Genomic DNA, 27,087 nt, shown 5'->3' with positions numbered 1-27,087 from the left:
CTTTGTAAGCCGATTCATTAAAATTTGTCTCTATATAGATAGATAGATGATCAATGGATATATGAGAGAGAGATGCATAAATAGATAACATACATAGCTACATGGATGGATAGAAAGGTGTTGAGATAGATATATAAATACAACACACATGCACTCGTACACACACACACACACACACACACACCCCACACACACACACACACACACACACACACACACACACACACCCCACACACACACCTGTTGGTTCTGTTTCTCTGGAGAACCCTGATATATATACTACTGAATAAGCCAGATAGGGCAAATCCAAAATTGCCCTGATGAAGATCAAGAAATTGAGAGAATCCTTGGGATATAAGAAACTACTGTTCAGTGACCTCTGCAGGGAGAGAGTGGTGTGTAAATAAGACCTCAAAAATGCCGTGTCATGGAGTGAAAACCACAGGGAAAAATCTCCACAACCATAGAAAAAATTTTACCATTGAGGTTTTCTTAAAGCAGGCAGTTTTTTCCCTGATAACATCCAGAGATAAAGGAAAAACAGCAAGCTTTCTAGTTGAAATAATTTGGTTGGAACTAGTTCCATAGAAGAAAGGATAAAGCTCACACACACTTCTTTTCCTTATTCTGTTGTTACAATTTTATTACTAATCACATACAGCATGAATTTATGGCAGCCTCCCTTAAGAGGGAAAAAGACTGCACAGAGAGTTTTAAATTACTTATATTATCCTCATAAAATTAGATGATTAATGTGTCAGTAGGGCCCAAACTCAGTCCTGTGTCAATCACTTTTTCTTGTCTCTATTAAGCATTTGTTGTGTACTCCGTGCTGTGCCAGGCCATAGGAGCTATGGACTTGCCTTCAAAGAGCTTATTTTCTAGTCAGGGACAAAGATGAACCTTGGAGAAGCAATAATGAATAATATGACCCAGTGTAGAACTGAATGCTAGCAGGTATAGTGCAGATACTACCTACCATTGAGTTTTAATAAAGGAGATGATTATCAGGGGCTCGTATTCTTACAGAAGATTTCATAAAGAAGACATGTAGACATCACTCATAAAGAAGTAAGATTCCTTTGCATTAAAACAAAATTCTCTGATTTTAGCAAGTTATTTAACCCAGTTTAGCCATAGTATTCTGTCTGTAAAATGGAAACAATGTGTCCTTCTGGATCAGATATGACACTTTTAGCTGAAAATTACCCTAACTCAACTAATTGGCTTAAACAAAATGGAATATATCAGCTCCAAAGGCACAGCTGTCATAGGATGGTTCAGTAATATCTGGGGCCCCAGATTCTTTCTGCTTTTCTGCTCTGTCCTCTCTGGCTCCTTCTTTCTTAGAGAGGCAAATTGTGGAACTTGAAGGTGAGTTTTGAAAGATTTCCAGTTAGTCGCCTAATACATAACTGTGCTGTTGAGCCTAATATTTGAAGGATGCCATTGATTCTATTTACAGGGTAAGAGTAAAAAATAAGTCTACATAAAGTGCAAAAAAGTCAATTTTTGTTTTAAGTTTAAAAGGTGATTTGACAAGGCATGCCTTACTGAGTGTGTAACAGTCATTTTAAAACACTTAACACATCACAGAAACTTCCTTCCCCCTTCTTTGTTCTGTTCTGCCATTCACTTTACAGAGAAATTACCAAGAATCCTTGAAACCTTGCATTGTCTACTTTAAGGATCTTAGGACACGTTGAGGGTACAAAACATAAAGAAGCTGTTGCATGATGTTGATTGTTTGTTTGTTTGTTTGTTTTTCATTGCTTATTTCACAGAAATGCTATCAGCCAATTCTTAGATTCTGGCTTTCACAGATTCTTCAGTCTCCATGAGGTAGAGCAGTTGTTCCCAAACTCAGTTGCACATTAGAATTCCTGGAGAGAGCTGTTAAACACTGATGCAATAGTCCCAACTCTGATCAACTAAATTTAAATTTCTCAGAGTATCAGTATTAGTATTAGTAACTTTTAAAATTCCCCAAATGGTCTAGATGCCAGCACAGTTGACAACACCTGGGACAGAAAAAGGGATCAAACTATTCATCAGTTAAACAAGAGCATGAACAGTAAGCAACAACCATAAAATTGGTATTGCTATACACTGAATTCTTGTGGGTGGGCCCCCACCCCCCAAAATGTATATGTTGAGACCTAATCCCCAGTGTGATGGTGTTTGGAGGTGGGGCCTTTGGGAAGTGATTAAGCCATGAAGATGGAGTCCTTATGAATGGGATTAATACCTTTATTAAGAAGACTCCAGAGAGCTCCCTTGCTCCTCCCTCCATATGAAGACACAGCAAGAAGCCTGTGGGTGGGAAGGAGGCCCTCACAGACCATGCTGCCACCCTGAACTTCCAGCCTCCATAACTGTGAGAAATAAATTTTTGTTTTATAAGCTACCTAGTCTCTGGTATTTTATTATAGCAGCTTGAAGGGATTAAGACAGCCATCAGCACAAAGTAAGAGAGAGAGAGAATTTCTAACCACCCTCTTCAAAATGTCTGCCCCCACTTCAACACTTTATATCCTTTCCTTAGCTTGCTAATTTATCTTATTTTCTACCTTCCTCTGTAGACTAGAAACTCTACAAAGGCTGTCTTCTTCACAACCGGATGGATATCCAGTTATCAGAATAGTGCTGATCACCTTTTATGTGCTTACCTATTTGTTGGAAAAAGAAGTGAATGGATGGGAATTATGTCTGGTTTGGGACCTGTCTATATAAAACAATTAAAAAACAGTGGTAACAATGCTAATGCTGTGCTCGGGAGAGCTGGTCAACCTTAATTTGGGACTTGTCAACCATCTGTGTTCTGAAAGTGAGCCACACGTTGGAAGATCCCTCAAGAATAAATAACCTAGTAGGTCATTCAACAAGGAGCCTCTGGAACTTGAGAAGAGAGGTTTCACTTTTGGCCTCTGGAGGAAATGAATATAATTCAGATGATCAAGCAAGAGAGATGGTGCCACTCAAAAGCATGAAAGGTACAGAAACTCTTTCTAAAGTGAAGAGCTGGCCAGAACAATTGGCTAGTGAATATCTCAAGCAAACATGGTTTTTAAAACTAGCCTGGGACAAGAATATTTTGTTTCAAAAGCCTGAAGCTGAGCAGGCATTTAGGAAATAGGCTAGTGATGATGCCTCTCTAAGAGTGTCTGCAAGGAGTAGGAGTGGAATGACACACAGCTGGCCCTAGATGCTGGGCTTGGGGTCCCTCTGTAGGACATGTTAGCAGGCAGGTCCCTGAGGAATTGAGCAATACAAAAACTTTTATCCAAAGTTAAAAGTCTGGGCTGGGATGCTGGAGCTGTTGACATGCATTCTAAGGTTAGCTGAAGAAAAACAAAAAATAGCGCCTGCAAATGGATTAAAAGAGAAAATCTATGCTCTCTAAACATTCATTTCAACAGTCTATATTTGTCTCATTTCCCTTAACTTTTTAAAAAATTTTTAATTTTTTATTTAAATTCAATTTAGTTAATGTATAGTGTATTATTAGTTTCAGGGGTAGAATTTAGTGACTCATCAGTTGCATATAACACCCAGTGCTCATTACAAGTACCCTCCTTAATACCCATCACCCAACTACCCAATACCCCCACCCACCGCCACTCTAGCAACCTGCAGTTTCTTAGAGTTAAGCGTCTCTTATGGTTTGCCTCCTGCCCTGTTTTTATCTTATTTTTCCTTCCCTTCCCCTATGTTCATCTGTTTTGTTTCTTAAATTCCACATATGAGTGAAATCATATGGTATTTGTCTTTGACTTATTTCACTTAGCATAATACCCTCTAGTTCCAATCACATTGTTGCAAATGTCAAGATTTCATTCTTTTTGATGTTATATGTACCATATCTTCTTTACCCATTCATCTGCTGATGGACATCTGGGCTCTTTCTTTATTTTAGCTATTGTGGACATTGGGGTGCATGTGCCCCTTCAAATCGCTATTTTTGTATCCTTTAGGTAAATACCTAGTAGTGCAATTGCTGGGTCATAGGGTAGTTCTGTTTTTAATTTTTGAGGAACTTTCATACTGTTTTCCAGAGTGACTGCAGCAGTTTGCTTTCCCACCAACAGTGTAGGAGGGTTCCCCTTTCTCCACATCCTTGCCAATATCTGTTGTTTCCTGAGTTGTTAATTTCACCATCCTGACTGGTATGAGGTGGTATTTCATTGTGATTTTGATTTATATTTCCCTAATGCTGAATGATGTTGAGCATCTTTTCATATGTCTGTTAACCATTTATATGTCTTCTTTGGAGAAATGTTCATGTCTTCTGCCCATTTCTTGATTGGATTTTTTGTTTTTTGGGTGTTGAGTTTGATAAGTTCTTTACAGATATTGGATACTAGCCCTTTATCTGATATGTCATTTGCAAATATCTTCTCCCGTTCCATAGGTTGCTTTTTAGTTTTGTTGATTGTTTCTTTGCTGTGCAAATGCTTTTTATCCTGATAAAGTCCCAATAGTTTATTTTTGCTTTTGTTTCCCTTGCCTCTGGAGACGTGTCTAGCAAGAAGTTGCTGCGGTTGAGGTCAACGAGGTTGCTGTCTGTGTTCTCCTCTAGGATTTTGATGGATTCCAGTCTCCCTTAACTTGTTAATAAAAGTTTCATTGAAAAAAAATCTAGCCATCTATTTTGAGATAGGGTAATATGCCCCAGGGTGCTAAGTGGGCTGTGGCACCGAGAGAGGGTCTGCTTAAGAGCCTGCATGTGTCACCAGAGTACACTGTCTTTTCATGACTCTGTCTATGAAGGCAACTGACCTGTGGACCTCTAGTTCTGTGAGTTAAGACATGATCTTCTGTTTAAGCCAGTCAGAGTCAGGTTCTTGGTCACCTGCTGTTGAAAATGCCTCTGCCTTTTTCACCTGATGAATACTTTCTCAGCTTTGAGACCCTGCTCTTGTGTAGCATTGAGTCATTGCCTACCTTCTTAGTGCTCCAGATTCCTATAATGGCACCTCTGCTCTTAGGGGTTATTTCTGTCTCTTTCAGCCAGATGGCAAGCCCCTCAAGAGAAGGAAATAAGGGGCACCTGGGTAGCTCAGCTGCTTAAGTATCTGCGTTTGGCTCAGGTCATGATCTCCAGGTCCTGGGATTGAGCCCCACGTCGGGCTCCCGGCTCAGCAGAGAGTCTGCTTCTCTCTCTCCCTCTGCCTCTCCCCTGCTCATGCTCTCTCTCTGTATCTCTCTGTCTCAAATGAATAAATAAAATCTTTTAAAAAAGAGAGAAGGAAATAAGTCTTACTTATTTTTTTTCCCAGAACTGAAGGAGTCCCTGGCACAACAAAGGTGAATAAATGAATGAATGAATGCATGAGTGACCTTAGAGACAGAGATTCTCTGTGACAGCAGAAATGCCGAAACATAATTATTAGAAGAAAAGAAAATAAGAATGATAAAGGACAGTGTGGAAGGGGGAGTGAGGAGAGAGCAAAATGGGAAAAATATGACAGTGATTATGAGAAATTGATACATGATCAAATTAAGGTATATGGAAAGTTCATTAGATGGGAAAGTGTGTATAATTGTATAAATGTTTTTAACAATAAGCCACAGAAATAACTACTAATGCCATTTTGGCATTTATCACCTCATTCCGCAGCTGTGGGTTTGCCTGACTCCTGTCCTAATGGCAAGCAACTTAAAGGCAAGCCTAGCACTGGGATCTTCATGGCATGCCCAGCACCCAACACAGTGTGTGTCAGGCCCTCATTAAGGTCTGTTGAACTGAGGACTGAATGAAGACTTTAAAGCTTCAAAGTTAGATTTCACACTGATTACTGAAAGTACGGAAGAAATAACCTGCCGAACATGTTATTTGAAATTATTTGTTCCTCATTAAATTGAATTACTTTTTTTCTCCTTAACACTCTCTAAATCAACAGTAACACATAAATCATGAGCTTTCATTTCAGATTTAGAAATTAACCCATTAAGTACAAAATAATGTGCTTGATACTTAAACCAGATTAACTAAAAATGTCTTTAGATATTGGATTCTCTGCAAATCACAAAAAAAAAAAAGTGTTTTTTTTTTTTTAGCCAAAAGCATTGTAAAGCCAGAACTAGGGAAAAAAATTTAGGCCATTCTTAGCAATGTCTTTAGTATAGTTTGGTGTCTTTTTTTTTTTTAACATTTTATTCATTTATTTGACAGAGAGACAGCAAGGGGAACACAAGCAGGGGGAGTGGGAGAGGGAGAAGCAGACTCCCCGCTGAGCAGGGAGCCTGATGCGGGGCTCGATCCCAGGACCCTGGGACCATGACCCGAGCCGAAGGCAGACGCTTAACGACTGAGCCACCCAGGCGCCCCAGTTTGGTGTCTTGTTAATGTGAACAGTATTATCTGTATACTTCTCCACATGCTATTAAAGTCACACAGAGTAATGAGGTGAATGTATCCCTTTGTTTTGTTCTCTTCTCTCATTTTAATGGTATCATTTTTTTTGTTATTAATATCCTATATTTTCTCCTATAATGCTTAAAGTTCTGTATAAATAGTCATTCTTTCCAATCTACTACTAGAATCATAAAAGCTCTCATTATCCTCATTGTGTAAGTAGGAAAACAGAAGCATAAAGTGGCTCATTCTTTGCCATGTGAGAAATTCACTGAGAGGTCCAAACATTGGACTACAAGGACAGTTAAAAGGAAACTTCCTCTGGCTTCAAAATAAATTTGTCTGGGTCTTTTGTCTCAAACCTGAGTAATAAACAGCTCATTCTTCAAGGGGAAACATTATCTTGGACCCTACTCCCTGGTGTAGTCTTAAATTATTTCTACCAATTTCTAAAATGATAAATGGATCACAAATGTATTGGCAATGCTAAACAATGTTCCCGTGATAAAGATATATGAAGAACTCATGTAACATAAACCCTCTCCTAATTTTGATTTTATTGACTCATCTTCTATGTTCCAAGTACTGTTCTAGGTGCTACTCATAATAAATAAAAAGAAAAAAAGATACAGCCCTTGCCCTCAAGTTCTTCACAGCCTGATGGAGAGTCAGACACATAAACATGGCACAGTTTAATAAGTGCTTTAATTGAGGTAAACACCAAGTGCCAGGCTAGCCCAGGACAGGGCACCAACCTGGAGCAGGGTGTGGGGGATGGTGTCAGAAAAGGGGGACAGAGGAGGGGACAGAGCAGTAGCAGAATGAGCAGGAAATGTCCAAAGTGTGTGGAGGGTAATGGGGGAATGGAGGAAGCACATGGCCCAGCTGCTATTGGTAGTCATTTTATAACCACAAAGGGAATCACTTGTAGGGTGAAACCAATATTATGGATGGCCGAGAAGAGAGGTGGAAGAATCTAGATGCTCGATGGCTTCATTGAACTGTTGAATCAATCAACCCTGAAGTCACCCTACCTTGGGGCTTGTTCTTAAGTGAAATAATACATTTCCATATTGTCTAAATTTAAGTAGAGTTTTCATCTCTTGCGGGTATAAGCATCCTAAGCAATATGCAGAGTAGGTTTAGGGGGAAAGATAATTTTTGTACACATTGAATTTGAGATGGCTGTCAGTCCACCTGGAGATTTCTCAGGGATAGGTAGGTCCAATCACCCTTATTCAAACAGTTTGTTATTATTTTAAAATAACGTCAGCATAAACACTTTGAGTTTACCCTTACTGTAGTACCTATAGTTAGTTGCACTTGAAGTAGCTCCATGGCATCCTCAAAAACCCAGACGCTTTCTTGCCTTCCTGCTCTGCCATCTCTAGATTATTTGCTTTTATTTATAGGTTTGTCCTCTCCTGCCCACAAGATGGTTACAGCAGCACCAAGCATCCCATCCACACCCAACAAATGTCCAAAGGCCAAATTTGAGCACATTTTTCCTTGTTCTTTCTTGAGAGCAAACCAACTTTTGGAGTTGATGCTTCGAGGTGGTTAGTATTTGAAGGACTCTAATCAGGAGTCTGTATCCAGAGGCAGCTACACCAAGTACTTAAAATGAGGTTAGCTAAATCTGAACAAGAGGATCCACTACGTAGGATAAGAGATTTTGGAAATCATTTTGCATTTGTGAAGTGAATGGTATTCAAGATATGTAACTGATCAGCATTTTTGCCTTGTCAAAATTAAATATAAGAGTGTTGGCATATTCCAACTCCTTTATAGTAGCATCCTGGATCTTGAACTCCATTTGGCCCTGGGCTCTCATTAGCAGAGTGCACCTTCATCCCATCTGAATAGAAGGTTTGTTGGTTTTGTCATTAGAATATTGTTGCATTCCTATACATTATTTTAGTCATGCAAGGGGCCACTATGTCAAAGGACAGAAGCTGGGGAACTTCTTTCAGCATATAGGATCAGGGAATATGCCCTTTTTTGGCCTGCTTGCCAACAAACATTTGTACCTGTGGCAGAATTCATGTGAGGCTTTCTTTATTGCAACGTATCACTGGGGAGCAAGTTGTGAGTGGATACACATATAGCCCCTACCTGCCTCTTAAAGTTGGAGGATACCAATGTTTACTAGACAATTTTGAATGGTAAAAATAGCTCAGGATAACTTGCAACACCACTACACCAAGTTACTTCTCCCTGCAGAGACTCAAGTATTATGCATCCAGGTCAGATGGGTCCTGGCAGAAACTCAGTCAAAAGAAAAATCTTTCCTGGATACAGACCTCCTGATCCTAGGAAAGGGCCTGAGAATGAGAGCCTTCTGGAAGAGCCACTGCCTCACTCTGTACCGGAGTCTAATCAATTGTTTTTTTTCTTCCATCACTGCTTCATGTGTGTCTCTCCTGAAGCACCCAGCTCAGTCAGAAAGGAAAACAATTCTCAGATAAGAAGAGGACTTACTGGCTCAGGGTATATGCATGGATGTTCCCATTCAAACGCTTCCTTAAATAGCATCCCATACACCCACTATTTACAATCAGTACCTCCTGATGTCCAGCAACTGCCCAGCTCTAACACCGCCTTCCTTCCTTTCCCCCTTGAATTATTATACCAGAAAGCAGATCAGTGAGGACATTTTCCAGCTATATTGAAGAATGATTGACCAATAAAAACTGTGCAACTTTCAGGTATAAAACATGATCTTTTGCTATATGTATACATTGTGAAATGATTACCTAGTTAATTAACATATCCTTCGTCTCACATCATTACCTCTTTTTTGTGGTAAGAATATTTGAGATCTGGTATACAATATGTTGTTACTAACTGTAGTCACCGTACTTACATTAGGTCTCCAGAACTTACTCATCTCATAACTGAAAGTTTGCACCCTTTGACCAACATCTCCCTTTTCCTAGCACCATCCCCAGCCCTTGGCAACAACCACTGTTACTATGACGGCAACTTTTTTAGCTTTCACATATTAGTGAGATCATACAGTATTTGGTTTTCTGTGTCTGGCTTATTTCACTTAACATATGTCCTCCAGGTTTCTCTATGTTGTCACAAATGACAGGATTCCATTGTATTATATTCACTGTGTGTGTGTGTGTGTGTGTAATCACATTTTATTTATCCATTCATCCACTGAAAGACACTTAGATTGTTTCCATGTCTTGTCTACTGTGATTAAGGCCACAGTGAACATGGGAGTGCAAATATCTCTTCAAGAAAGTGATTTTACTTCCTTTGGATATGTACCTAGAAGTAAGATTATATGGATTATATGGTAGTTCTATTTTTAATTTTCTGAGAAACCACCATACTGTTTTCCTTAATGGCTGTACCAATTGACATTCCCATCAACAATGTGTAAGTTGTGAGTGTTACCTTTTCTCCACATCCTTGCCAACACTTATCTTCTGGCTTTTGGATAATAGCCATCCTAACAGATGTGAAGTGATATGTCATTGTGGTTTTGATTTGTATTTTCTTGATGATTAGTAATACTGAACATTTTTTCATATACCCATTAGCCATTTTTATATCTTCTTTTTAAAAATGTCTTTACAGGGCCTTTGCCCATCTTTTAATTGGGTCATTTGGTTTTTGCTATTGAGTTGTCTGAGTTCCTTATATATTTTGGATATTAGCCCCTTATCAGATATATGGTTTGCAAATATTTTCTCCCAGTCTGTAGGTTGCCTCTTAATCTTATTGTTTCCTTTGCTATGCAGAAGCTTTTTAAAAGTTTTATGTACAGGCATACCTTAGAGATATTGCAGGTTCAGTTCCAGACTACTGCAATTGAGCAAATATCACAATAAAATGAGTCAAGCAAATTTTTTCTTTTCCTAGTGCAAATAAAAGTTATATTTACATTACACTGTAGTCTATTTAAAGTGCCCAAATGGCATTATGTCTAACAAAACCAATGTGAATACTTTAATTAAAAAATACCTTATTGCTAAAAAATGCTAACCATCATCTGAGCTTTCATCATGTCATAATCTTTTTGCTGATTGAGGGTCTTGCCCCGAAGTTGATGGCAGCTGATTGATCAGGGTGGGGTGCCTGTAGCAATTTCTTAAAGTAAGACAACGAAATCTGTCACATTGATTGACTCTTCCTCTCATGAATGATTACTCTGTATCATGTCATGCTGTTTGAGAGCATTTTACCCAGTGTGTATTCTTGGTGCCTTTGGTGAAGATTACTTGAACATATATGGGTGATTTTTTAGAAAAGAGATAACTTTGAATTAGCTCTAATTACAAATGTATGTATATCTCGTTTGAATTTTTATAAGACTATGCATTGTTTTATGTAAAAAAACAAAATATTTAAAGTCAGTTTACAATTGGCAAATTGCAGTACATTAATTACCACTAGTAACAAATAATGTATGGCACATCTTTTTGAGATTCAGTGTTTTAAGTTACAGAAACTGATTCTCCTCTTGCAGGTGGCCTATTTGAGGGGAAGTTTCTCTTTTTCTATGGACAACCAAATTTTGCCTATGTATTTAGGTTTTAACAGTTGCCTGAGTTGTCATTTTCTGTTTAACTGAACACCAGATACCCCAAAACCAACTTCCCACAACAAATTCATAAATACTTCCCATAGCAGTCCTGTGCTCTTTGTGGAGACTGCCTTCCTCTAATTTCCCAAATTTCCAAACTCTCACCTCCCCTGGTACAGAATAACAAAACCAAGTATGTCAACCTTATATCAGAAAAAGTGTTAATGAGCTCTGTTTTCTTTGGAAAAGAAGAACTGTGAGTGTTAAACTAAAGGCAGTTCAAATCAGGTTAACACATGTCGTTGGCCGGGGGGAAAAAAAACCTCTATCTTACCATGATTAATATAGCATAGTCATTCAACCAGCCCCTATGGCTCCTGGAATATAAGAAATTTTAGTTTCCAGCATACCCAGTGATTAGAATAGTGGAATTTTTTAAACTGACGTACAACTGCATGTTATATAATCAAGAGAATGGAAATTCCAACTCTACAGAGGCAGGTATTTGGGGAAAATGGGTCTAGTCAATGAATTGGAATCTTCTTGGTGTTCTTTGGTTAGACACTCCAGGCCACTGACTGAACAAAGTAAACCCTGCTTTTATTAACCACCTGTGAAAATGAGGGCAAAGGATCAACTAGGTCATGGGCAGATTGCCAGATTCTCTCTGACGAGCTAGAAATAGATGCTGCTCAAAAATGGGCTGACCTCTTCCTTTTGTACTTCTCTCCCTCCAACATATCAACACCTACTTAGATAATATTTATCATTCTTATCTGAATTGTGAATGTCAGAGTAACCTCGCTTGAAAATGTTGCTTTAAAATTTCATGAAATTATATCTCAACTTCTTTTTCTTAGCTTGGAATATATATATGCTCCTCAGCTCTAAATTTTCTGAAAACTTTGCATTTTTACCATCCTCCATAGTTTTTTATGGATGGTCTCCTATAGTCAAAGCTGTACAATGTAAATTTTAATGGTTTTATGAGGATAATTTATTTTATTTCATTGTAAGAGAAGCCAGGAAGCTATCTTTTTTTCCAGTTGGGATGCAACTGAATATCTGGATTGGAAAATTCCTAAGTACACTGGGTATATCATGCACTCTCATGCCACTATGTTTAACATCTTTTGAAAGTAGAAACCTAGCATAAGAAATTGTCAGGGCTTAAAAGGAATGAGGTGGGATTCCCACCAGCTCATATCCCCCTTGTTGGGAGGTAGGGAGCATGAAAGGGAACTAGAAAACTAATATTTCCATGGATTTATAAGTTGTTTTCTATTAAAAAACATTTTTAGGGGCGCCTGGGTGGCTCAGTCATTAAGCATCTGCCTTCAGCTCAGGTCATGATCCCAGGGTCCTGGGATCAAGCCCCACATCGGGGCTTCCCGAACCGCAGGAAGCCTGCTTCTCCCCCTCTCACTCTCCCTGCTTGTGTTCCCTCTCTCGCTGTGTCTCTTCTGTCAAATAAACAAAATCTTTAAAAAAACAAAACAAAAAAGAAAAAAACACATTTTTATATCAAATCATCTGTCTAGCAGAAATCTTCCTTAATAGGATATTTGTTTTTAATAGGTAGCCTAAAATTCTGTTCTATTTAGGCCCATAAGAAAAGGAAGGAAAGATTTCATTTTAAAGAAATGCAGGAAAATTAGTTTGTACCAGAAAATGGAAATTCAGCCTGGCAGAGTTGCTCTCCATAATGCTTATATAAGGGGGATGCAGAGTTAAGAGTGAGATGAGGGGTGATAGATGTTTACATACAAATTTACAATATGCTTCTAAGTAGCACTGCCCTCTACAGATGGTACTCTCAAGGCTCAAGTTCAAGACAACTTTAAGACACTGAAAATAAAAATAAAATTGTTGAGTGAGATCAGTTTCCTATAAGGGCGAATACCTCCAAGAGCTTTTTTATTAACAGTATTCAGAAGTCTCTCCAACACCAAATTCCAATTAACATGGCCTTGATATAGCTCCAACAAAACATGGCTGGAATCTGATTCTAACCAAGGAAGCTGAAACCCAATTAATTAAATCATCCCAGGTCTTAACAAAGACTGTGCCAATAAAAGAGGAAGGATGGGCATGGAGCCTAGACAAGGAGAGCAGAATAAGCAGGTATTTAGTTATTGGTAGCGTGAGTTCTGCACTGCCCAAGGAAGTCATGCTTTGACTGGTTGCATTGAGCTTCCTAGTCTGCTGAAAGCATTACTCTTAGAGTGGAAATTATTCAGAGGCTTACCTCCACTGAGTCCCAGTTTCCCCTTCAGTATGAACCATAGGAGATAAGTTCTGAGAGGTAATTGGGGATATTTTGTATAGGGGCCTGCAGGCCCCTGTGAAGACCTGACTTTTAATATTAGGGAAGGGGGGAGCCACTGGAAGGTTTTGAGCAGAAGAGTGATTGGGATTATCAGGAACTAACATTGTAAAAGGATACAAGGATCAAATTATCTAATCCACGTAAGGCACTTAGCACCATGCCTAGTCCATTAATAGTGCTCAATAATGGGTAATCATAATTATAAATGCCATACTTCAGTGAAGCTATCAAAGTAGCTCTTCTTCACCAAGAATAAATCATGAAGAAATAGAAAATCTGAGTAGACCTATAACTACTAAGGAGATTAAATCAGTAACCAGAAACCTCCCAACAAAGAAAAGCCTTGGACCAGATAGCTTCGCTGGTGAATTCTACCAAACCTGTAAAGAATTAATACCAATCCTTCTCAAACTCTTCCAAAACTAACTGAAGAGGAGGGACCACTTCCTAAATCATTCTGTGTGGCCAGCATTACCCTGATACCCAAGTTAGATAAAGACATGAAAAGAAAACTAGAGACCAATATCCCTGATGACTATTGATGCAAAACTCCTCAACAAAATCCTAGTGAGAATTCCACAACATGTTAAGAAGATTACATGATGACCAAGAGGGATTTATTCCTGGAATGCAAGGATAGTTCAATATACAAAATATCAATCACTATCAGACAAAATTAACAGAATAAAGGAAAAAATGGTCATATCAATTGATGCAGAAGAAGCACTGGTCAAATTTAACATTCTTTCATGATAAAAATACACAACAGAGTAGGAATAGAAGGAAAGTACTTCAACACAATAAAGGCCATATATAAAAAACCCACACTGTACTCAATGGTAGCATCTTACCCAATGGTGAAAGACTGAAAGTTTATCCTCTAAGATCAGGAACAAGACAAGGATGTTAACTTTTGCCCTTCTATCCAACTAAGTATTTTGAATAGCATTGGAAGTTCCAGCCAAAGCAATTAGAGAAGAAAAAGAAATAAAATGTATCCAAATTGAAAAGGAAGAAGTAAAATTATCTCTGTTCACAGATAATATACTCTTACATGTAGAAACCATAAAGATTACACACACACACATATACATGGGCACACACACACACTATTATAAGTAATAAATGAATTCTGCAAAATTTCAGGACACAAAACACATGGACAAAAGTCAGTTGCATTTCTATACACCAATAATGAACAATATGAAAAGGAAATTAAGAAAACAATTACATTTACAATAGTATCAAAATTGGAGATAAACTTAGCCTGTGGCAAAGGTCTTTTATACTGAAAACTACAAAACATTGTTGAAAGTAATTAAAGAAGACACAAATAAGTGGAAAGATAAACTGTATTTATGAATTAGAAGACCCAATATTGTTGTGAATACTACCCAAAGCAATCTAAAGATTCACTGAAATCCCTATCAAAATCCAAATGATTTTCTTGGCAGAAATGGAAAAAAATCCATCCTGAAATTCATATGAAATCTCAAGTGATCCCAAATAGCCAAAACAATCTTGAAAAAGAAGAACAAAGTTGGAGGTTTCATGCTTACTGGTTTCAAAACTTACTACAAATCTACAGTAATCAAAACAGTATAGCCTGGTGACTAACATAATAAAATAAAATAAAATAAATAAAATAAAATAAAATAAAATAAAATAAAAAACAGTGTGTTACTGGCATAAAAACAAAAACAAGTAAACAAATGAAATGTAATAGAGAACCCAGAAATAAACCCTCACATATATGGTGAAATGATTTCTCACAAGAATGCCAAGACCATTCAATGGGGGAAAGACAGTCTTTTCTTTCTTTCTTTTTTAATTATGTTAATCACCACACATTACATCATTAGTTTTTGATGTAGTGTTCCATGATTCATTGTTTGCATATAACACCCAGTGCTCCATTCAGTACATGCCCTCTTTAATACCCATCACCAGGCTAACCCATCCCCATCCCCTCCCCTCTGAGGGTTCCCTCAGTTTGTTTCTCAGAGTCCATAGTCTCTCACGGTTTGTCTCCCCCTCTGAAAGGACAGTCTTTTCAACAAATAGTGTTGGGAAAATTGGATATCCACATGCAAAAGAATGCTTTTGGACCCTTTCTTTGCACCATATACAAAAATTAACTCAGAATGGATCAAAGATCTAAACATAAGAGCTAAAACTATAAAACTCTTAGAGGAATACATAGAGAAAAAGCTTGATGGTATTAGATTTGGCAATGATTTCTTGAATGTGACACCAAAAGCACAGGCTTCACAACAAAAGAAAAAAATAGATAAATTGGGTTTTGTCAAAATTAAAATTTTTGTACATCAAAGGACACTAATTCAAACAACAAAAAATAACTCAATTTAAAAAATAGGCAAAGCCCTGAATAGGCAGTTCTCCAAAGATCACAAATACCCAATAAGCACATGAAAAGCTGCTCAATATCATTAATCATTAGGGAAATGAAAATCAAAACCACAATGAGATACCGCTTCATTCCCATTATGATTATTAACAAAACAAATGAACGAACACTTTGGAAACAAATGTTGGCATGAATGTGGAGAAATCAGAGCCTTTGTGCGTTGCTGGTGGGACTGTTTGGTACAACCACTGTAGAAAACAGTATGTCAGTTCCTTGAAAAATTAAAGATAGAATTACCATATGATAAAGCAATTCCACTTCTGGGTATATATTCAAAAGAATTGAAAACAGGATCTTGAAGAGATATTTGTAAACCCATGTACATAACAGCATTATTCTCAGTTGCCAAAAGGTAGAAATGACATAAACGTCCATTGACAGATGAATGTGTAAACAAAATGTGGCATGTACATATGAGGGAATATTATTCAGCTTTAACAAGGAAGGATATGCTGACACATATTTCCACATGGATGAACCTTGAGGACACTATGCTAAGTGAAATAAGCTGGACACAAAAGTGTAATTCCACTTACACAAGGTACTGAGAATAATTAAACTTATAGAGACAGAAAGTAGAGTGGTGGTTGCCAGGGGATAAGGAGAAGGGTGAACGGTGAATGGGGAATTAGTGTTTTATGAATATAGAGTCTGAGTTCCAGAAGATGAAAAGAGTTCTGGAGATGGATGGTATAAAGTTGTAAATTTTATGTAATGTATATTTTACTATAATAACAAAATGTCCCCCCCGCCAGGAATCTGTACTCTCCAACAGATTTCCGGTTATCATTTCTCTTTTTGGATAATTTTCCTGTGTAGAAAATACATGGCTTAGTAAGCCCTACCCTGACAGTCCTCAAGGCTGACAACTAACAGTCATTCTGATTTATACATCAGGCTCTTTTAAGTGTGGGTATCAAGGAACTATGTCTTGTTGTGAATACTACCCAAAGCAATCTAAAGATTCACTGAAATCCCTATCAAAATCCAAATGATGTCTTTTTGCAGAAACAGAAAAAAATCCATCCTGAAATTCATATGAAATCTCAAGTGATCCCAAATAGCCAAAACAATCTTGAAAAAGAAGAACAAAGTTGGAGGTTTCATGCTTACTGGTTTCAAAACTTACTACAAATCTACAGTAATCAAAACAGTATAGCATGGTGACTAACATAATAAAATAAAATAAAATAATAAAAAAAAACCAGTGTGTTACTGGCATAAAAACAAACAACTAAACCAAAGAAATGTGACAAAATTTTATTTCTAGATGGTATTATCACGACTCAGACACAAAAAAATCAGTGACAGCTTAAGCCTAGGCTCTAGGGAAGTCTTGGTTACCTCTTCTCTGTCAAGTAGCAAAAACCAGCCTGTTATAAAAAGCAATGCAGTTGTCAACTCCAAGATAGGCCCTGTTTTCCCTTCCTTATTATAAAACGTTTATTATTATTATTTTTTTAATATAATTTTGTCAATTTTACTACAATGAGCTGAAAAATTTTAGTCTCATTATATTGGTTCTTCATTGAATTGGTAATAATATATATATACATTTAAAAACTCCATCATTCTGTCTTTTTTTATTTTATTTAATTATGTTATGTTAATCACCATACATTACATCATTAGTTTTTGATGTAGTGTTCCATGATTCATTGTTTGCATATAACACCCAGTGCTCCATTCAATATGTGCCCTCTTTAATACCCAATACCAGGCTAACCCATCCCCCCACCCCCCTCCCCTCAGTTTGTTTTTCAGAGTCCATAGTCTGTCATGGTTCATCACCCCTCTGATTCCCCCCCTTCATTTTTCCCTTCCTACTATCTTCCTCTTTTTTTTTTTTAACATATAATGTATTATTTGTTTCAGAGGCACAAGTCTGTGATTCAACAGTCCTACACAATTCAGAGCACTCACCAAAGCACATACCCTCCCCAATGTCTTTCACCGAGCCACCCCATCCCTCCCACCCCCACCACTCCAGCAACACTCACTTCGTTTCCTGAGATTAAGAATTCCTCTTATCAGTGAGATAATATGATACATATCTTTCTCTGATTGATTTATTTCGCTCAGCATAATACCCTCCAGTTCCATCCATGTCATTGCAAATGGCAAGATTTCATTCCTTTTGATGGCTGCATAATATTCCATGGTGTATGTATGTATGTATGTATGTATGTATGTGTATATATATATATATATATATATATATATATATATATATATACCACATCTTCTTTATCTATTCATCTGTTGATGGACATCTTGGCTCTTTCATCTTGGCTCTTTCCATAGTTTGGCTATTGTGGACATTGCTGCTATAAACATCAGGGGGCACGGACCCCTTTGGATCCCTACCTTTGTATCTTTGGGGTAAATATCCAGTAGTGCAATTGCTGGGTCATATGGTAGCTCTATTTTCAACTTTTTGAAGAACCTCCATACTGTTTTCCAGAGTGACTGCACCAGTTTGCATTCCCACCAAAAGTGTAGGAGGGTTCCCCTTTCTCCGCATCCTCGTCAACATCTGTCGTTTCCTGACTTGTTAATTTTAGCCATTCTGACTGGTGTGAGGTGGTATCTCATTGAGGTTTTCTTTGGATTTCCCTGATGCCGAGCGATGCTGAGCACTTTTTCATGTGTCTGTTGGCCATTTGGATGTCTTCTTTGGAAAAACGTCTGTTCATGTCTTCTGCCCATTTTTTGATTAGACTATTTGTTCTTTGGGTGTTGAGTTTGATAAGTTCTTTATAGATTTTGGATATTAGCCCTTTATCTGGTATCATACTTAAAGGGTCTATCCAACAAGACGATCTAACAATTGTAAATATCTATGCCCCTAACATGGGAGCAGCCAATTATATAAGCCAATTAATAACAAAAGCAAAGAAACACATCGACAACAATACAATAATAGTAGGGGACATTAACACCCCCCTGACTGAAATGCACAGATCATCTAAGCAAAAGATCAACAAGGAAATAAAGACTTTAAATGACACACTGGACCACATGGACTTCACAGATATATTCAGAACATTCCATCCCAAAGCAACAGAATACACATTCTTCTCTAGTGCCCATGGAACATTCTCCAGAATAGATCACATCCTAGGTCACAAAACAGATCTCAACCGGACCAAAAGATTGGGATCATCTCCTGCATATTTTTGGACCACAATGCTTTGAAACTAGAACTCAATCACAAGAGGAAAGTCGGAAAGAACTCAAATACATGGAGGCTAAAGAGCATCCTACTAAAGAATGAATGGGTCAACCAGGAAATTAAAGAAGAATTTAAAAAATTCATGGAAACCAATGAAAATGAAAACACAACTGTTCAAAATCTTTGGGATGCAGCAAAGTCAGTCCTAAGAGGAAAGTATATATATATAGCAATACAAGCCTTTCTCAAGAAACAAGAAAGGTCTCAAATACACAACCTAACCCTACACCTAAAGGAGCTGGAGAAAGAACAGCAAATAAAGCCTAAACCCAGCAGAAGAAGAGAAATAATAAAGCCAGAGCAGAAATCAATGAAATAGAAACCAAAAGAACAGTGGAACAGATCAACGAGACTAGGAGCTGGTTCTTTGAAAGAATTAACAAGATTGATAAACCCCTGGCCAAACTAATCAAAAAGAAAAGAGAAAGGACCCAAATAAATAAAATCATGAATGAAAGAGGAGAGATCACAAGCAATGCCAAAGAAATACAAACAATTATAAGAACATATTATGAGAAACTCTATGCCAGCAAATTAGATAACCTGGAAGAAATGGATGCATTGCTAGAGATGGATCAACTACCAAACTGAACCAGGAAGAAATAGAAAACCTGAACAGACCTATAACCACTAAGGAAATTTGAAGCAGTCATCAAAAACCTCCCAACAAACAAAAGCCTAGGGCCAGATGGCTTCCCAGGGGACTTCTACCAAACATTTGAAGAAGAATTAATACCTATTCTCCTGAAACTGTTCCAAAAAATAGAAATGGAAGGAAAACTTCCAAACTCGTTTTATGAGGCCACCATTACCTTGATCCCCAAACCAGACAAAGACCCCATCAAAAAGAGAATTAGAGACCAATATCCCTAATGAACATGGATGCAAAACTTCTCACCAAAATACTAGCCAATAGGACACAACAGTACATTAAAAGGATTATTCACCATGACCAAGTGGGATTCATTCCTGGGCTGCAAGTTTGGTTCAACATCCACAAATCAAGCAATGTGATACAATACATTAATAAAAGGAAGAACAAGAACCATATGATCCTCTCAATAGCTGCAGAAAAAGCATTTGACAAAGAACAGCATCCTTTCTTGATCAAAACTCTTCAGAGTATAGGGATAGAGGGTACATACCTCAATATCATAAAAGCCATCTATGAAAAACCCACAGTGAATATCATTCTCAATGGGGAAAAACTGAGAGCTTTCCCCCTAAGGTCAGGAACATGGCAGGGATGTCCACTATCACCACTGCTATTCAACATAGTATTAGAAGTCCTAGCCACAGCAATCAGACAACAAAAAGAAATAAAAGGCATCCGAATCAGCAAAGAAGAAGCCAAATTCTCACTCTTTGCAGATGATATGATACTTTATGTGGAAAACCCAAAAGACTCCACTCCAAAACTGCTAGAACTCATACAGGAATTCAGTAAAGTGGCAGGATATAAAATCAATGCACAGAAATCAGTAGTATTCCTATACACCAACAACAAGACAGAAGAAAGAGAAATTAAGGAGTCGATCCCATTTACAATGGCACCCAAAACCATAAGATACCTAGGAATAAATCTAACCAAAGAGGCAAAGAATCTGTACTCAGAAAGTATAAAATACTCATGAAAGAAATTGAGGAAGACACAAAGAAATGGAAAAACGTTCCATGCTCACGGATCTGAAGAACAAATATTGTGAAGATGTCAATGCTACCTAGAGCAATCTACACATTCAATGCAATCCCTATCAAAATACCATCTACTTTTTTCAAAGAAATGGAACAAATAATCCTAAAATGTGTATGGAACCAGAAAAGACCCTGAATAGCCAGAGGAATGTTGCAAAAGCAAAGCAAAGCTGGGGACACCAGACTTCCAGCTCTATTACAAAGCTGTCATCATCAAGACAGTATGGTACTGGCACAAAAACAGACACGTAGATCAATGGAATAGAATAGAGAGCCCAGAAATGGACCCTCAACTCCATGGTCAACTAATCTTCGACAAAGCAGGAAAGAATGTCCAGTGGAAAAAGGACAGTCTCTTCAACAAATGGTGTTGGGAAAACTGGACAGCCACATGCAGAAGAATGAAACTGGACCATCTCCTTACACCACACATAAAAATAGACTCCAAATGGTTGAAAGACCTAAATGTGAGACAGGAGTCCATCAAAATCTTAAAGGAGAACACAGGCAGCAACCTCTTCGACCTTAGCCGCAGCAACTTCTTCCTAGACACATCACCAAAGGCGAGGGAGGCAAGGGCAAAAATGAACTATTGGGACTTCATCAAGATAAAAAGCTTTTGCACGGCAAAAGAAACGGTCAACAAAACCAAAAGACAACCGACAGAATGGGAGAAGATATTTCCTTATTATAAAACTAACTTTTAGTTAAAAATACCAGGAATGGGGCGCCTGGGTAAGACCAGAAGTTTTAAGACATTCCAATGTTAGGGTTATTATCACCTTGATTTCAGGCCTGGAACAGGGAAAAGATGGCCGCAAAAAGGTGGAAGACTAATTGGCATCAGTTCATAAATACAGATATATGCATATACATTTATACAAGCAATACCCTTTTTTAATTAGTTTACTTGGCCTATCTTGAGCTTTTCCTCTCAGACCAGATGTTGTTTCAGATTTTAAAGAATCACCCTCTTGTCTGAACACCAGGTAACTAAAAATAGGTAGAAGGACTTGTCCCCATTTCTTAGCTATTGTTATATTCTGAAGCTGAGCTCTAAAAAAGAGTATTATTTGTTGTCTCCACAAAGGCAGTTTAAATGATGAGGATCAGTGAATTAAAGGGGAAATACTGTTGCCTCCAGGCAAGATTATAATAAAAGAGGCTCATTCATCATCTGCTGAGGGGAAACATGTCACTACAAAAATTACTAGGTAATGAAAAATTTGGGCAGTCCCATGGCACTTTTAATCAGATCTCAAAACAATCCCACCATGTCATTAACAAAGTGTTGTCATCAACAGGATGCAAAGTGGAAAGTGTCCCTTTCCATAGTGTTATATATCATGAATCTAAGATTTTTAAAAGGTTAAGCAAATTAATAAGCAAATTATGATTATATACACAGATACATTTACATATAAATACATACACACACAAAATTTTAATTTGGTTGCATATCAAGTGAGATCATGTGTGAATATTTGATTGTAAATCCCTAAACACCACACAAGCAATAAGGAGGTGAGTTTCAATCCTGGCTCTACCACTTCCTCCCCCTGTGACCTTAGGCAAGTGTCTTACCTTCTCAAGTGTCAGAGAATAATAAGAATATGCTCCTCACTGTAACGAGGGTCCATGGGATGCTCCCTATAAAGCACTTAGAAGAATGGCTGGCATATGGCAAGTGCTCTGTAAATATTAGCTCCTTACATTTGAACTACAATAGATGCCCATTTACCAGCCCCGCAGGACACACTTCTCCCACGCAGCCTGGCCTTAGTGTCGCAATGTTTTCATTTCATCACTCCCAGTTTGGTCTCTCTTCTCTCCCCACCCAGTCTGGGACCCATACAACTACTGCATTTGCTACTGCTTGGGGTCCATTCTTCTTTGGCCCTTCCACCTCACCTTCCTGCTGTTCCTTTTATGTTATCCTCAGGCCGGGATCTTTACAATGACCCCATCTCCGTCTTCTCAACTCTAATCCATCCTACATAGCTTTACCTGTTTATGAAATCCTAAGCATGACCTTTCTCTGCTCAAAATTCTCAGATTCCCCACTGCCTACTAAGTCCACTTCTGATGACAGCGTTCAAGACATCCCACTTTTGGCTTCCATCTACCTTTACAGGTATCTATCCAACTTAGCCAATCTGATGTACCTATCCCTGTGCTACATTCCCTCACATCCACGGTTTTGTTCATACAATTTTCTTTTATTGCAATGTCCTCCCCTTTATCTCTGCCTTTTAAAATCCTAACCCTCCTTCTAAACCAATCTCAAATTCCACCTCCACTATAGTGTACCTTTCCAACCTCCTTTGAACTGGCTTATGTGTGTCTTCTTTGGGACACTTATATTTAATCTTGCATTGGGGTCGATTCCATCATAAGGCCTCACCACTGTAGTCTATCCATGACTTTGCTCATACAAGTGGACAATAAATATGGATGTTACCCACTGTGTTTAACTGGTTATATTTGAATACACATATTTACTTTGAGCCTTTGTGTCATATATGCCACTAAAACAGGAAGATAAAGTCAAATCAACGCTTTGTATTTGCTGCTGTATTTAACAATATAGGGTATAGGGTGGGTCCTAGGTGGTTGGAATCTCTACCCAACAGAATCTTCCAGCTCATAAAACCAATACATCATTGGTTCCTTTAACATGCAACAAATAAAAACTTGGCCATGATGTCCACTCAGCTAACTACAGTACTACTAAAAATATCTTAATCTGGATATGGATTTAAACTGAAAATTGAACAATACATGTTTTTGCTTTTGTTTGTTTGATTGGGTTTTGATTTAGTGATGCTAAGGGGAAAAAAACAAACCATTACAGTTCTTGCTGTAACAGAGGGCTTAGTGAAATCCTTTATCCAATCTCAGAATAGAAAGATGTAGACAACAGAGCTAAGATGCAGTAATTTAAGATAAGCCTGTAGAATATCAAATGAAATTATTTTTAAAAACGTGTAATCCCTATCTTCACTGTTTAATAGTTTCCAATGTTAATAAGGCCTCCTGAAGTCAGACAAAATATGATTTGTTAAACTAGATGGAAAACAGTGATTTTTGAAAATCAGAGTATCTTAGTAATGGATCCCCAAAGACTTCTCAGTTTTTTAAGTCTGGTCCTAAGCTACTTGGCCAGGAATATGACTGAAAAATGCTCTAGAGGTATCTCTGGAAAACACCTTCAAGAAACCCTGCCTCTTGAGATTACAAAGAACTTTGACATGACTGTGTAGCCCAATCTAATCAGAATAGTTAACAATTAAAATTCAGTAATGCTTCCAACAAGAAGACAGATTAAATAAATAACTCAAGATGATGCCTTTGGAGAGCAGCAAGATTTTTTTTGAAATAACTTCCCTCTCCTGCATCTAAGTTGAGAAACAGTCACAGGAACACCCATATTATGAATAGTTTTACAGGTCAGTTCCTTTCTTTACTGCTATGCATACAATGATCATCATTTCCAAATTTTCCCAAACTGCTTTGATACCACATGATTCATTTTAAGTAGGGGCAGTTTCTTAATTCTATAATCAAATCTTTTATATTGTGGATTTTCATATAAATAAATTCATGTACCAGTTTAAAAAAAGAAAAAACTTTCCCAGACTACCTTACCCTTAGTCTTTTATTCAGACACTGTTGGCTCCAGAGAACCATGGGCAGTTAATGAAAGGCCAGTTTTGGCCATTGCTAAGGCCCGAGTGCTTATTCTCATTGCCTCCCTCTATATCCTCTGAGAAGCTTATAAGAATTTAAAAGGCTTTACACACTTCCTCTCACTAGTAAGAGTTCCCCTCAATGTCTTATTCACTAAAAATAGTAAACAACTTTGTTTCCTGAAGGCATCCACCAAATGATCAGAACTCTCCTCCAACACCAATCCTTCCATAACGGCACTGGGAAAACTCACCATTGGCATTTCAATAATTGATGGTCTGGGGATAGAAGTCTGGAAAGTAACTGCTTCACAGTCCGATTTACCTTCTAGTGACCCAGATGAATCCTCAGGGGTCTCAGCAGGCTGGTTGGCAGTGTGGTTACTTGAATTCAGATTTGCACTGCCATTTTTCTCTAAGCGGTTGTCAGAATCTCGCCTTTTCTCTGAAGTTCCTTCTTCCCCTTTCGAGTGACTTGAGTGCCTCCCTGCTTTGGCCATGGGCTGAACATAGATGGTGGAATGAGTATCAGCTGCGCTGGGCTGATCAAAGGGCGCATTCTCCCTTGTATTCCCAAAACAAGCAAGCAGAGCTGAGCATGGAAAAGGATGCATCCTTCGAGATGGAGATTTCAGTCTTTTGGTGAGCCTTGCTTTCCATGTGGACATGACCTGCAGTGAAACATTGCAAAGTTCAAAGCGGGGGAAACGTTCCCAGGGGTTCAGATCACCTCCAGTTTCCTTATAGTAACTATTTCCTTGCCTAAAGAGAAGGACTTTCTAGTGGTTACCCCTAAATAGAAGATTAGGAGATAGCAATGCTACCCTCCCTTGGAGACACTTAGCAGCCAACTCCCCTTTGGGAAGCGTCTGTCCCGGGATGATTTCACGCTCTTCCTTCCTTGATGCTGTCAGTGGCTAAAGAAAGCTGTCTGTGAGGCATGTGTTGGCTTGTGTTACAGTCCCCAGGCAGGGCAGACGCTTCAGTGTAAGGTAGTGCCAAGTCCAAAGACAGTTGCTTCAGGTTACCTTGAAGGCATAAAGATAATGTAGCCTGATAGCATCCGCCATAATAGCATCAGCCTGTGTATCAATAACATCATAACAGCAGCATAACCTTCTTCAGTTACCCCCTTCAAATATTTATTCCCCCAAACAAAACAAACACCACCCAGTTATCCATCATGAACGAGGACCCCTAGAGGGTCCTCAACCCTGGCAGCTGTTTCATTATTAAAATAGGACGTAGATCTGAATCTTTTGTCTGGAGAGATCCATGTTTGGGTTTGATGTTGCAGGGACTTTTCTGGATCTTTCCTGAATATTCCTCAAACAAGCTTCCTGGCTTCAGGATCCATGTTCCTCCTTCTGGAAATTATAAATGAGTCTTTGTTAATTTGATTTTTCACTACCCATGCTAAGTCCATGATTAATTTTCAAAAACACCGAAACAAAAAAAATAATTAGCTAAAATGAACGATTAACATAAGTATGTATGTGTGAATGTGTGCTACTCATTTACTGTGTATATTACTTAATTTTGGAAAATAACCCCCTTTTGAATATGGATCTTCTCTTTTGCAACACATCAATATGTGAACGGTGAAAAAAATAATCAATTATAAGAATATACTCAAAATTGAGATTTTTCCTCAGCCAAGCATCTGCTAGAAATACTGGAGAAAGATAATACTGTAATGGTTTTACCATTAATAGTGACTTTCAGATCAAGATTTCAGGGTATATTACACATTCTAATTTATTCATTTTTCTCTCTCTTAATTTAATGTCAAGATGTGCTCTTAAGCCCAAACAGGTGGTAGATATCACAGCACTAATCCCCTATTTTACAGAGACAAGAGACAATTCTTTGAAATTACAAGAGACTAACACAAGGTTATGCTGTTGAGAAGGGCTAGTGGAAAGTCCAAGATCACTCCCGCCTATCTGATCTCTGAGTCTCACTCAACCTGACAATCACCTTATTGACATGACAGCTGTACTGGGAACATTGCTTTGAATGGGCAGTCATGGCCATCATACACCAAGTCAGATACGGCTTGAGGAAGGTGGATACAGCATCAAATGCAAACTTTATTTTAGTGTTTACCAAAATTTGGAAATAAAATATAAAAAGCTGCCATTACTCAGAGGTTACCATGTAGTGAGCCCTGTGGTAACCCAGGTATACCAGACTTCCCGGTCTTGAGGGATCACTCTCCCTTTAATACCCAAGGATAAGCAGTGTAAATCCCCCTCCCCACAATAGCAGGAAGTACAGGCTTTTAGCAGGCTCCCCAACCAAGTGTTCCTGATGAGGCCTAGGAACCGTGTTTTGTCTCTCTTCTGCTGTGATCCCCTCAGGCAGGGTGACTCCAAGATGCTTCCCTCACGTGGCTCCTTCTTGGTCCCCTTCCTACCAAGCATGTTTACAGTAAAGCAGAGATGGCTTGCAGATGGCAGGAAGGAATTAAAGAGAAGTAAAAATAATTCTTAAACTTGGTTTCATTCACTCATTCATTTATTCACTCAACTATATGCCAAGCACTGTCTAGAACTAGAGAGACAGCAGTTAACAATGCACCTTTCAAGTGGCTACAGTTGGTAGACTCCTGGGCAAAAAAACCTCTGAGCCCTCCCCAGACCTGTTGTATCTCTCTTCTTGGCCCTGAGCTTGCAGCCCTTCCACGGGGACCACCTCACCTCCGTAAGGGGCACCCCAGGAACTCTGGCTAGAGCGCCAGCTCCAGCCCATGCAGAACAGTGGCTTCTTTTTTAGCTAGTGGTAACTAAGTCTTAGCTAAAATAACA

At 38.3% G+C, this 27,087-nt stretch overlaps 1 protein-coding gene across 1 annotated transcript in view; it reads right to left on the bottom strand.

Moving 5' to 3' along the window:
• FAM107B (family with sequence similarity 107 member B) overlaps positions 1 to 24,945 on the bottom strand; it is a 229,031-nt gene extending 204,086 nt beyond the window's left edge. Inside the window, exon 1 of the mRNA XM_027594490.2 lies at positions 24,532 to 24,945. Coding sequence (XP_027450291.1) covers positions 24,532 to 24,945 — 414 coding nt within the window. The remainder of the gene's footprint in view (positions 1 to 24,531) is intronic.
• Positions 24,946 to 27,087: the final 2,142 nt, after the last annotated feature.

This window comes from Zalophus californianus, chromosome 9, assembly GCF_009762305.2.
Source record: "Zalophus californianus isolate mZalCal1 chromosome 9, mZalCal1.pri.v2, whole genome shotgun sequence".
Lineage (NCBI taxonomy): Eukaryota > Metazoa > Chordata > Mammalia > Carnivora > Otariidae > Zalophus > Zalophus californianus.
This window is presented reverse-complemented; position numbering and strand designations above follow the sequence as displayed.